Source organism: Periophthalmus magnuspinnatus, chromosome 6, assembly GCF_009829125.3.
Source record: "Periophthalmus magnuspinnatus isolate fPerMag1 chromosome 6, fPerMag1.2.pri, whole genome shotgun sequence".
In the NCBI taxonomy this organism is placed as follows: domain Eukaryota; kingdom Metazoa; phylum Chordata; class Actinopteri; order Gobiiformes; family Gobiidae; genus Periophthalmus; species Periophthalmus magnuspinnatus.
Genome location: NC_047131.1, coordinates 23,775,612 through 23,787,127, shown reverse-complemented (window position 1 = coordinate 23,787,127; position 11,516 = coordinate 23,775,612). Strand labels below are relative to the sequence as shown.

Sequence of the window (11,516 nt, the reverse complement as noted above, 5' to 3'; positions counted from 1 at the left end):
TTGACTTTCACAGTATGGTGCACACTCACTGATTAAATTTCATAATCTGGGTCAATCTATAGGACCAGGACCAAACCCCATCCAACCTGCTCAGAACTACTACTGTAGGCTTAACTAGGGCCAAACTGGTTTAGCCCATCAGGACTACCTAAGCAGTGGACTGCATTGCATCATCAGTCTCAGAGAATGCCTGATACTACAAGGAGTGAGAAGAATCCCCCAAATCACTGCAGGAGATGCAGTCCTGTCTGTGTTTGGTCAGAGAACTGCAGAGGTCACACCATGTATAGGTCCTATAAAGGGGCCGCACCCAGTCTAAAAAAAAGAAAAAGTTTCGGCACATTCTTCAAAGATAGATGTTAACCCAGATTCAGTTCATTTTTTTCATATAGTCCAAAATTAATAGCAGATTATTAGTTTGGTAGGGGCTCAAAATGGCCTGCAAATACAGGGAGAGCACTATGCAAATTGTATGAAATAGGCTGTTACAGCCTACTGTTACATTCATAAACATGGGCAAATGGAAGAGAGAGAGATTTTCACAATTTTGACATTTAGAAAAATTCTAATTTTACAATTTGAAAGAACAAATGGCACATTTTCAACTGTGAGAAAGGCAACTAGTTTTTTTTATAGAAAAAGATGAACCCTTCAACCACTGCACATACTACAAACTGAGCTAACTGAAGTAGACATAGGGGATGTAGATCTCCGCGAGATGCCTTATATAGCTCCTGGCACCAAACGGCACCAGTCGACAGACAAGTAAAGAATGCAGTGCAAAAAGGACCACCTGCTGGGGGCGGTATATCCCACAGCGAATCCAACAACCATCAAGTTTCTCCTAGGAGGGACAGAAACACCCCGACACAGGACAAGTAAAGGGAAGAACTTAACAAAAGCAGTCTATATTAGTTTTAGAATGTGACAATATTTTGATACATTTGTAAATCTAAAAATTTTCCCCGTTGTGTAGGTTGTTAATTTAGCGTTTGAATGGCAAATAACAGCATCAAATATCTCGAACAGTCCAACTGTTTCAAGATTCAAGAGTTTTCCTGTGCAGAGGAAAGGGTACCCAGAACCACGCACAAAGCTACTGATATTCAGTCAGACGCCTCTTGGGTCATTGGTTATTCAAGTGCGCCATCTGGTGGAAAGCAATTGATGAAGAATCTGTCTTTTTTCGGCAGATAACAGCATTGGCATAGTGAGCATGACTCGCTTTCGTAATTAACATGCAGCTTTTGCGCAGACCCTACGAGTTTTGACGCAATACAAAACTTAATTCCTTCAAAATGATCTTGTCAGAAGTGGGATTCGAACCCACGCCTCCAGGGGAGACTGCGACCTGAACGCAGCGCCTTAGACCGCTCGGCCATCCTGACACAGTACCACTTTTCTATTTGTTAGAAATGAAGAAATACAAAATAATAATAATACATAAAACCATACAAGACCTAATATTAATAATACAATAGTAATGTTGGAAAATCCCACAAGATAAATACGAAAAATACGTCAACAAAATAATGGGATATTAGCATATAACTTTAACTTTTACATGTTTTTGGGTTGTCTGAGTGTGCTAGGTAATTCTCTTGTTTCTTTATATGTGTATATTTTCAGTACAAAACAGGCCAAAAGCCAGTTTCTCTAAACCTGTGTCACAGAACGCACTTAATACAAACATGATTCAGATTTCACCATAGGCTCACATGGTTTCAACACAAATCCCACAAAAATGGCTCAATTTACCCAGTCTCCTTTAGGTCTTAATGCCTATTCCTTCTTCCTGTGTTAGGTCGAGAGTCTGCGAAGCAGGACAATTTATCCAGTGTCCTTTAGGTCAAGCAGGACAAAAGACCAAAAATAAACAGACACGTTGACACAAAATACGCATTTGCATTTATTCATGTTCAGTAGGTTTCAAACTTTAATACACATTTTACAACAAAAGGCTAATTATTCACTATCAGCACGTGGGTTGTGTTACTTGCTGTAGACTTGTAGGCTACTAGTGGCCTGTATCTGGCCTACTCAGACTGATAAAATACAGTTCACACAGCGCTCCTGGCTTATCTACTCCAGAGTTTTCCGGAGGAACTCGACAAGAAGATGATGTGGAAAGCCAAAGTCCATCTGGATCAGCACATAGCCCTGACGGCAAAAGAACAGGTGACATAAGCCTACATAAATAATGTTGAAATGTCTAATTAGTAAAAAGCCACTTACATCTTGAGGAATTACTTCCGGATTGTAGATGTCAAACAGATTGACCCCCTGCTTGTTGAGCAGTAGAGTTATCTTTGCCTCAAGAACTGTATCACAGCAAAGAAGAAATAAATATCTTTATTTAGCCAATACTTATTTCCAGTGGCATCAGAGATTTCATCTCACCGGTAATGATCTTTGGCACACCTGTCTTCTCCACTGCATTTTCAAGAAATGTTCGCAGTTTGTTATATTCTTCGATCTAAAACACCATGGCAGATGTTCATAAACTGCAGCTCACTGTAATGTGTGTAAATAAATACCGTATAATTACCGTATAATATTCTACTGGTATCTGAACTGGACTAGCAAAAACCCTAAAAAGTAAAAACTACTATTATCCCTTTGAAACATTTTAGATTATATCAATAATATGTGCAGTTTCATTATTGTTGGCTTCATAAACTTACTCTGTGACTTTACCATGTAAGGAGATTTTCTTATTAGCGTAAGACGCCCAAACCTCCATTGCTACATTCTATAGGGAATAAAGATTTCAAATTATTGCAGCCAAAATACAACACCATGGAACCCAAAAGTAAAGTACTAAATTATTACTAAAATAGAAACAGGACACAATAGAAGAGTGTAATTAAAAAAAATCACAAAGGCTAAGGGATTTTGTATATAAACAAGATGCCCAGAATGATGATCCAAGAATGTATGTCAGCTGAAGATAACACATGGCATCCTTTTGTAAGATAAATTTCAAATGCCCCAAGGTTACCACATCTTCTCATATTATGGATTGTCAAGTTTTTGTTTAGTATTAACCAAGATATTGTGCTTGATGATATATATTACACTGTCATCAATGTTTAGCTGTACATTTTATGGTATGTCAAGATAACATGTTTGTCTGGACAGCACTCAGTCCTTCTAGGCTATAAGAGTTTGTTAGTGTGGATGAAAAATGAAAACACTGACCGTTTCAAAAGATAGGACTGGTGTGGTGGAGCCTCCACAGTGGAGCTGCCCCGAGGCCTGTGCCCACACAGTGCTCCCAAAGTCACGGCTCGTGTTCATAAACGCTTGTGATGTGCTCCACACTCTGAGCTCCGCAGAGCTGGACTCCAGGATACACTAGACTCACATACACACAGAGGGCATAAGTAGAAAGAACCTTTAACTTGTTTTCTGTAAATCTAACTGTGGCAATGGTAGTACTCAAAGTAAGATTGATTGAGCACAATAAACTCAAATGACAAATTTTTATGTCAAAACTGTAATGTACATACATTAGTTAAAATTTCCAGAGATGAATGAATAATGTAAGAAGCAAGGGCAATCATAGAAAAGGTAAAAAGCATTTGTACTACTAAAAGTTGTACTTGCAGTTGCAGCTTATTTGTGTGGCATGTTCTGGCAGTGGTCATAGGTTTATGCTATACCTTCCGAAAAAACTCAGGCATGTCATCAGGAGGATTTGTCTCAAAAAGTTCCTGAAATGACATGAAAAAAACAAAAAAAAAAAAAAACAACAACATATTTCTAATCACAGTATTTGCAGAGAGTATGTGCCGCTCTCACAGTGAGTTCTGGTCCAGAGATGTTGAGCTGGAAGCGGCCATCTTGGTGAGTAGCGTTGAAGATTTGATTTAACATATGATCTGAAATGGAAAACATAAACAGCGTTACACAACATGAAAATGTATATAACATATTAAGATAATTAAGATAAAATATCTATCAAAAGACCGCTACAATGGTACTAGTTCAGGTCTACTTACCTGACAACCAGAAGTACAGCATTCGATGCTCTTTCAAATGACGAGGGTTAAAAACAGACTCTTCAATTACAGTTGTGGAATTCTTGTATATTGTAAAGCCCTAAAAACAAATGGTGAAAAACTGAATAAGAGAAAAATGAACTCTAAGAGGTATGAGCTGGGGGAAACTGTATCGTCTGGACTGTTGTTCTTTGGTTGCTGTTAGTGTGGTTTGGTTGTGTGTGACACAGACCAGTGAGGACCAATCACTCCTCCCCCTATTTAAGCACCACGCTCCGCTCTGTAGTCTTGTGTCCCTCCCTGGAAGGTCAGTGTCCATCCTATCATTGTTAATTCTACTCACCAGAAAAACACTTGAACATGATTGAATTTACCCGCTGAAACTCACCTGTTAAATGACAAAACTTACCTTCTGAAACTTGCTGTTAAATGACTACCCTTTATCTTTTAACATGTTTGAAGTGTAAAACAAAATACTGGTTACAGAAGCAACCACCCACCACAAATCTCTTAAACTCTATTGTAGAAAAGATTATACTCATGGAGCGCATGACCAATACTTTGCAACACCAAGAAGAACTAGGAAAAAGGAGCTGGGAAAAGTGACTGGACTTTACTAACTGTGACAATACTCAATGATTTAGATATAACTGTACTCTTTGTACGCTTGAGTTTTATTATAACCACCCCTTGTATATATATATATATATACCTTGTGATATGATTCGATGTAGTTGGTGGTGATGACTGGAGGCCCAGTTACACCAATGTCCACACTGATGTCTCCATCAGTCAGGAATTTCTCTGCAAACAGACTCAGTCATGATCAGTATAAACGGGAGCACATCAGGGAGGGTGAGACACTTACATCAGGGAGGGTGAGACACTTACCTGCAGTTTCCTGGACAAAGTCTGCGAGTATGTTTGCCACTTTATTGATCTCCTGACAAATCTGAAAAAAAAATAACATATTTGATTGAGGCTAAAAACTGTATGAAGATATAGAATTTAGTATTTTATGTGTTGTGTATTACAGTTCTATTTCATCCCTTCTGACCGCCATAGGCAGTGCTTAAAGCACTGAATGATCACACTTGCGCATGTAGAGGTCGAGAATTAATAACAACAAATTCACCACTGACCTTCCAGTGACCCACGTGGGGCTATATAGTGACTGCTGACTTCGGAAGCAGTCACATGTTGTGGCTATTTGCGGATACTGTTTTGTTCCACATTTTTTCCCCCTTTAAGTTGCACCTTATTGCTCAGAGTTCTGTGGTCTGTGATTGAAGTATATCACAGTCAAGGCAGTAAGTGCGAGTCACCCTTTAGGGGCTGCATAAGCTGCGCAGGGCTTGACAGAGGGCTATACGTGGAGCAGAGGGTAACTCCCAGACGCCGGTGAGGTGCACGTTTTCAAGGGTTTTATGTCAAGGGAGCTTGGCTGCCTGATATCCATCCTGACCCAGGTGCGTCAGCAGGTCTGGTTGGCACGAGCTCCCTTGACGGAGACGTGTAGGAGGGCTTTGATGGGATAACCCATGGTTTCAGGTGAACTTTTTGGAGAGGCTGTACTGGAGGCTTTGCGACAGAAAGCCCAGGCCTCTCAGACTAGACATCAGCTGTCAAGCCTTCACCAACGAGCTCCTCCTCCGGGCCTTCTGCTACACACTAGCAGTCCTACACCATGTCACCAAGCCCATTTGTCGCACACGCTGGAATTTCCTCCGCTTTGTTTTTCAGGGGAGACACTTTCATTTCAGGATCCTCCTGTTTAGGCTGGCCCTATTACCCAGGGTGTTCACTTGGGTGGTGGCAGCGGCCTTGTCTCCTCTGTAGGCGTGGGGTTTGAAGATTCTGCCTTACCTCGATGACTGTTTGATTTGTGCACCCAGCCGCGACCAAGTCATTCGCAACACAGGGCTTGTACTCAATCATGTGAGCCGTATGGGTCTGAGTGTGATTATGGACAAGAGCAATCTGAACCCGACCCAAGACACTGTCTTTTTGGGGATGGCCTCAAACACGGTCACCATGGTTGCTTCGCCCACAAGGGTCGACAACATCATGGGGATGCTGGGTTCATTCCAAGCGGGAGAAGCCCTGCCCTTCCTGTGATATCTCCAGCTCCTGGGTAGGTTGGTAATATGGGACAATATCATTAATTGCAATAAAAAAGGTTCGCAATGAATTATTTGTGGCATTTTTTAATAATCATGATCATTGCACACGATTATAATCGCCTTTACGGCACCAGACTGCCTCATGTTTCCGGTTTCAATACAATGTTTAGATGTGTTTGTCCACAAGGGGCCCCTCTATCATAGCAATAAAACTTGTTAGCTTCTGTGCCTATTTTGAATTGGGGATGGTTCTTCATCACTGTCTGTCACAGTCACGGTTAGAGGGCAGACAGTGACATTGCACATTTATATCCTCCACTCAAGAAGGTGAAGTCTGATGTGTGGAATTATTATGAATTTGAAAAAGAAGACCAACAAGATGAGCCACCAATCAGCAGATCCTGCTGAAAAAAGATACGGCTCTGAGGGCAAACGACAACTTGCCTGCACATTTGCGAGACAACCATCCTGCAGTGTTTGCCAAACTTGAGTCGAAAATATCCATCGTAAGTAACATACCATGTGAAATAAACTATTGAATGTAGTTTGTGTTAGTTTGGATGGCTGAATTTGTGTTTCTGTCGACTTTGCCATTGCTAGGTTAGCGCAAGTTGAACAGCATTTTGCACAATGTTCTAGCAGTGGTGCATGGTTTTACAACAATCATGAATTAATCTGAATCTGAACCTATAACCTCCTGGGACCTGGCATCCACATATAATATGTGGACAACACATTTTGGGTTGTCTAGGCCACAATACATTTTTTTTCTCTACAAGGTCCTGGTGTCCACATATGAGGACATCATATTGCCTTGGTTTAATAATTATCGTGATAATATAGTTAATCACGATTATTTTGGTCACAATAATCGTGAGTCTAAATTTTAATATCGTCCCATCCTTAGTTGGTAGCAGCCTCCAGTCTAGTTCCGCTGGGGTTACTTTCATTACAGCCGATGCAGATGTGGCTGCCTACAGTCTACAGGTGGATGTGACTCAGTTGGCACACAGACACGAGAGGCTGCATGTGTCTCTCTCCAGTATCTGCACTACCTGTCTCAGTGGCGAGACAGGCGTTGGATCCTGCAAGGCGTCCCGCTGGGGTCTCTGCTTTCACGCAGGGAAGTTGTGTATATGGACGCATCCTCCATGGGTTGGGCTGCAACATGGCAAGGCCGGTTGGTACAGGGGACATGGACTTCAAGTTTGGTCGGGGAGCATATATCCTAAATATCCTAGGATATTTGTGGATCTGTGAATCTCACACAGAGAACCTGGCAGTTTCTCATGTGAGCGCCAGTCCATTATGCCAGCCTGGGGGCAGTCTTTCTTCCAGGGACCTTTCTTCCAGGGACTCGGAATTAGGTGGCAGATTTCCTCTCTCGCCATACTCCTCTTGCCGGGGGAATGGAAGCTTGATCCAGAAGGGGTCTGCACCATCTGGAGGGTCTTCGGCAGGGCCAACCCATTGCACTCTGCTTCTCTCTGATGGACAACACCAGTCCATTGGGTCAGGATTCACTGGCTCACGACTGGCCTCATGTCCTTCTCCATTCTGGCCAGCGAGGATCTGGTTCCTGCTTCTGCACCAACTCAGTTGCAGCGCTCCAATGTGCCTCCCCTCCAGGATGGACCTCTTGTCCCAGCTGGGGGAGCGGATACTGCATCCCCATCCCAACCGTCTCCAACTCTGAGTATGGCCACTGCAGGGCCTGGTGTCGCATATCCTTCGGAAGGTTTCTGTCCCTCGGAATCCTCGTCCCCTTGTGAGAAGTTTAAGGGACTGTGCTTCCAGAATCACGTGACTATATAGCTTCACGCGGGTCACCGGAAGGTCAGCGGTGAAATTGTTATTAATTCTTGACCTGTGCATGAGCAAGAGTGATCATTCAATGCTTGAAGCACTGCCTCTGGCGGACATCCTTGAATCAGAACTGCAGTTGCATACGTAACGTTCCATTACGTTTCCAGTTTCAGCTGAGACTACCCTTAGGGTAGGGTAGTCTCAGCTGGAAACAATAGCTGTTTACAGTTTCAGTATGGTTATTATCGCTTTAATGAAAATACTGTAGATTCCTGTACTGGACACTCAGATGAACCATTATCTATCTCATTATTAACTTACCTGTCCTCTGACGGCTACTTTGATAGTAAAAGTGAGGAAGTGGGTGAAGACTTTCTTTAGCCAGTTTGGTCTATTAACAAGGACATTTTAAGTTAAACACACAAAAAAAACATTTTAATTAATTATTATTATTATTTTTTTGGATAGAGTTGTTGTGACCTACTCTCTGTCTCCCTGCAGAAGCAGGTCCAGTTTGTGGAATTTCAAGTAACAGTCAGATGTGTCAGCTGACACTTTACCATTACCACAGTCTAGAAAGAAACAATAACAACAAACAGTACTTTTACCAGAAACATTTTATAGTTACAGTTTTTCTTTACAAGAAGAAGAAGGTCAATTTTGAATTTTGAAAACACAAATTGGGTACATACACAGTTTCGGGTTAATCCCAAGGTCAATCTCAGACTCCATTTCAAAATCCACTGAATGTCCAAAATTGAGACTTAAAAAAAAAGTTATTCGTATTAGTAAATGTTGATGTGATTGTCATGTTTTACACCAGTGATTGACTCACAGCCAGCTGCCGTATGCATACTGGATGGTGCCTTTGAACACTACAGACACATTACTGATGTTCAAAGAGATGCCCTCACCGGGGCGCAGCTCAAATGCACTCTGGCCAATGGTCAGGTTGTAAATCTCTAAACTGACAACATAAATAGTCCCAAAAAACTGTTACTCTGTTATTTATGACATTTATGTGTCTTTATAAGTGTGTCCTCACTTGTTCAGTCCGTAGATAAGTTTGCTCCCAAACAGCAGAGCCTTCTCTCCTTTTATTGTGGGATATTTTGTGTGTTGGAACGCTGCTTCTATCACTTTGGTTGTTTTTTCATTCACTATAACAAAGAAAATGTTACTTTCAACCATCTCACTATTCCAGCATATGTCACACAATTTTTAATAACCTCTTCAGTCAGAGGACCCATGTGTGGACCCTTGTACTTTTTCTTAATTGATTTCTTTTCATCCTCTATCTGATAAAAGGGAACTATCAAGCTCATGGACATGTAAACATTAATGGAAAGCTGTCAGTCAAATCAACCATTCTGAGAAGAATCTGGAGGGATTTGTATAACAACCTAAAAAAACAAAAAAAAAACAAAAAAAAAAAAAACCTCTTAAATTTATATTAATCCCACCTGGACTTCTTTTCCCTCCCAATTATAAGTCCCTAAATATCAGTTTAGTATTATAGGATTCAACTTCGACATGACAATTGTCAAGACCCAACAAATACTCAATTTACTGTCTATCGAACAATCCCCCAGCTGCACCTAACCTATCCTTATATTTACTTTATAATTATTCAGACAGCAGATGCCAAAGCTAGAGACCCACTCATGTGTTTATACTCCAAAACATTCAGAAACCTTTTGAGTTTGATTTGGACCTCATTTTAGTTAGGCTTTTTAGGAAAAATAAACACATTTTACCCATTCAAAATAAACACATTTTACCCATTCAAAATAAACACATTTTACCCATTCAAAATAAACACATTTTTTTACACTTTTACACTAATTGTCTTCTGTTTTTAAGGTCTTTTTTGCACTGTAGCACTTTGAGATTTGTTGTTCAAATGTAAAGTGCGTTATAAATAAAATGTATTATTATTATTACATTTACCCATTGCTTGCACAGTCTTTGAACCCTGATTCCTCATCAGAACAAATACACACAGTGTACTTGATTTATTTGATCCTGAGGAATATGCCAAGTGATTGGCATGTAACATTAAGGGGTTTGTTGTATACCATATATTTAACAATCATACCATGGATTGTTCAACATTTTTATTAAATCAAGTCTTGGGGATAGCACATGACTTTAACCTAAAATGGAACTGTCATTCCAATTTTAGTGAGAAAAAATACACCTCAGTAACTCAAGAACTGGTTTCACCATTTCCACACACAAAAGCCAGCCTCTATAGTGAAACATTTGTACTTACAGACCACAGCAGCAGGGTAGGTGAGACGGCAGGCGACCCCTGTGAATCGGTAGGCTTCGGCAGGATCCTCCATACATTCCTGGGACATCCCACGGGTACACACCACCAGCAGAAGAAATGGCCACCACCAAGGCATTTTTTTACTCTGACTTGGCTGAATACATCTATATCAGCCAAGCTCCTTCTCAGCGGTCCCTTTAACTGTCCAGATGTCCAGAGTATTTAGCCAATGGCAAGCAGGGATTTGATTAACTGATCAAACAAGATTCCCAAAAGTAAACTGGACAAAGTGCAACTTGCTCTGGTAAAAAAAAACGAACACTGATTTAAAACAAAGGAAAAAATAATAACACAGTTCACCACCCAGAGAGAATCATTGAAAAAAGTAAACAAAAATTTTTCTTCAAGGAAATAAATTAATAAACTGTATAATTACAAATGTCTGATGTAACAGCAAGACCAAGTTAAAAATGACTAGTACGTTCCTACTGCATTCAAATCTTAGCTTTTTCTGAATAATGTCTCATGCCTAAGTCTGTCAGTAACAGTACACTGTGTCCTGACTCCTGGACCTCAGTGTGAGCTATAAGGACACAGGAGGCTCGTACATATTGGGGCACTGAAGAGCTAGATCTTAAGCAACAAATGATAAATCCAATCAGTGCCTTTATTCTCTGTTTAAGTTTTATCCAAAAATGTAATAACTTTCTATTTATGGACAATATGTGGAACTAATCTTACATACTATATAGATAAGATGACATTAAGATATGTCTTAAGCTACCATTTATTTTTGCACCGCATTTCCTTCCAACCTCTTGTACAGAGCCTAAATATTTTTACCTTATTAGACACAAATATTTTGCTATTTTTGTAACTTTAATTTTATGCCTTTTGTTTTTCTGTGTGCACTACTGTGACCAAGATATTAACTTAGTGGATCAATAGTTTGTTTAAGCCTATGCAAGTTTGCATACAAGTTGACAGTGGGTCAGTGAGTGCAAAATTGGTTGCAAGAAAGTTGAATATTGTGTTCTTCTGAGTAGATGTCTGTGTCAGTATCCTGCTATGGTTCTTTGGGGTAAAGGTGCTGAAATACTAAATGTATTAAATAGGTTAGTGTGTGATATATGATAGAAAAGAAGAGTAGCCTTTTCATTGATTTGGTTACATGAGCCACTTTGATCACTTTTCACAATTCAAACGTTTTTTTTTATAATTGCCATGGCAACATTGCTATGCTTTCATCACGCTGTAACCCATGTATAGAAGTAGTGGTGTTACTGTTTTCACATAAACCAAGACAAA

The 11,516-nt window shown here is 40.3% G+C and overlaps 1 protein-coding gene and 1 non-coding gene across 2 annotated transcripts; both read right to left on the bottom strand.

Annotated features, from left to right (window-relative positions):
* Positions 1 to 1,305: 1,305 nt before the first annotated feature.
* Positions 1,306 to 1,388, bottom strand: trnal-cag (transfer RNA leucine (anticodon CAG)). Its single transcript has one exon. It is a non-coding gene; the product is annotated as a tRNA-Leu (tRNA).
* A 499-nt stretch (positions 1,389 to 1,887) lies between these two features.
* On the bottom strand, positions 1,888 to 10,459 carry cetp (cholesteryl ester transfer protein, plasma). The gene is made up of 17 exons (XM_033968719.2): positions 10,209 to 10,459; positions 8,979 to 9,093; positions 8,769 to 8,900; positions 8,626 to 8,696; positions 8,418 to 8,505; positions 8,255 to 8,324; positions 4,896 to 4,956; positions 4,717 to 4,808; positions 4,005 to 4,104; positions 3,805 to 3,884; positions 3,666 to 3,716; positions 3,202 to 3,357; positions 2,685 to 2,752; positions 2,549 to 2,591; positions 2,401 to 2,476; positions 2,236 to 2,321; positions 1,888 to 2,160 (listed from the first exon to the last, which is right to left on the bottom strand). Exons 1-17 carry the CDS (start codon positions 10,342 to 10,344, stop codon positions 2,083 to 2,085), a joined length of 1,503 nt encoding a protein of 500 aa, XP_033824610.2. The 5' UTR covers positions 10,345 to 10,459; the 3' UTR covers positions 1,888 to 2,082.
* Positions 10,460 to 11,516: the final 1,057 nt, after the last annotated feature.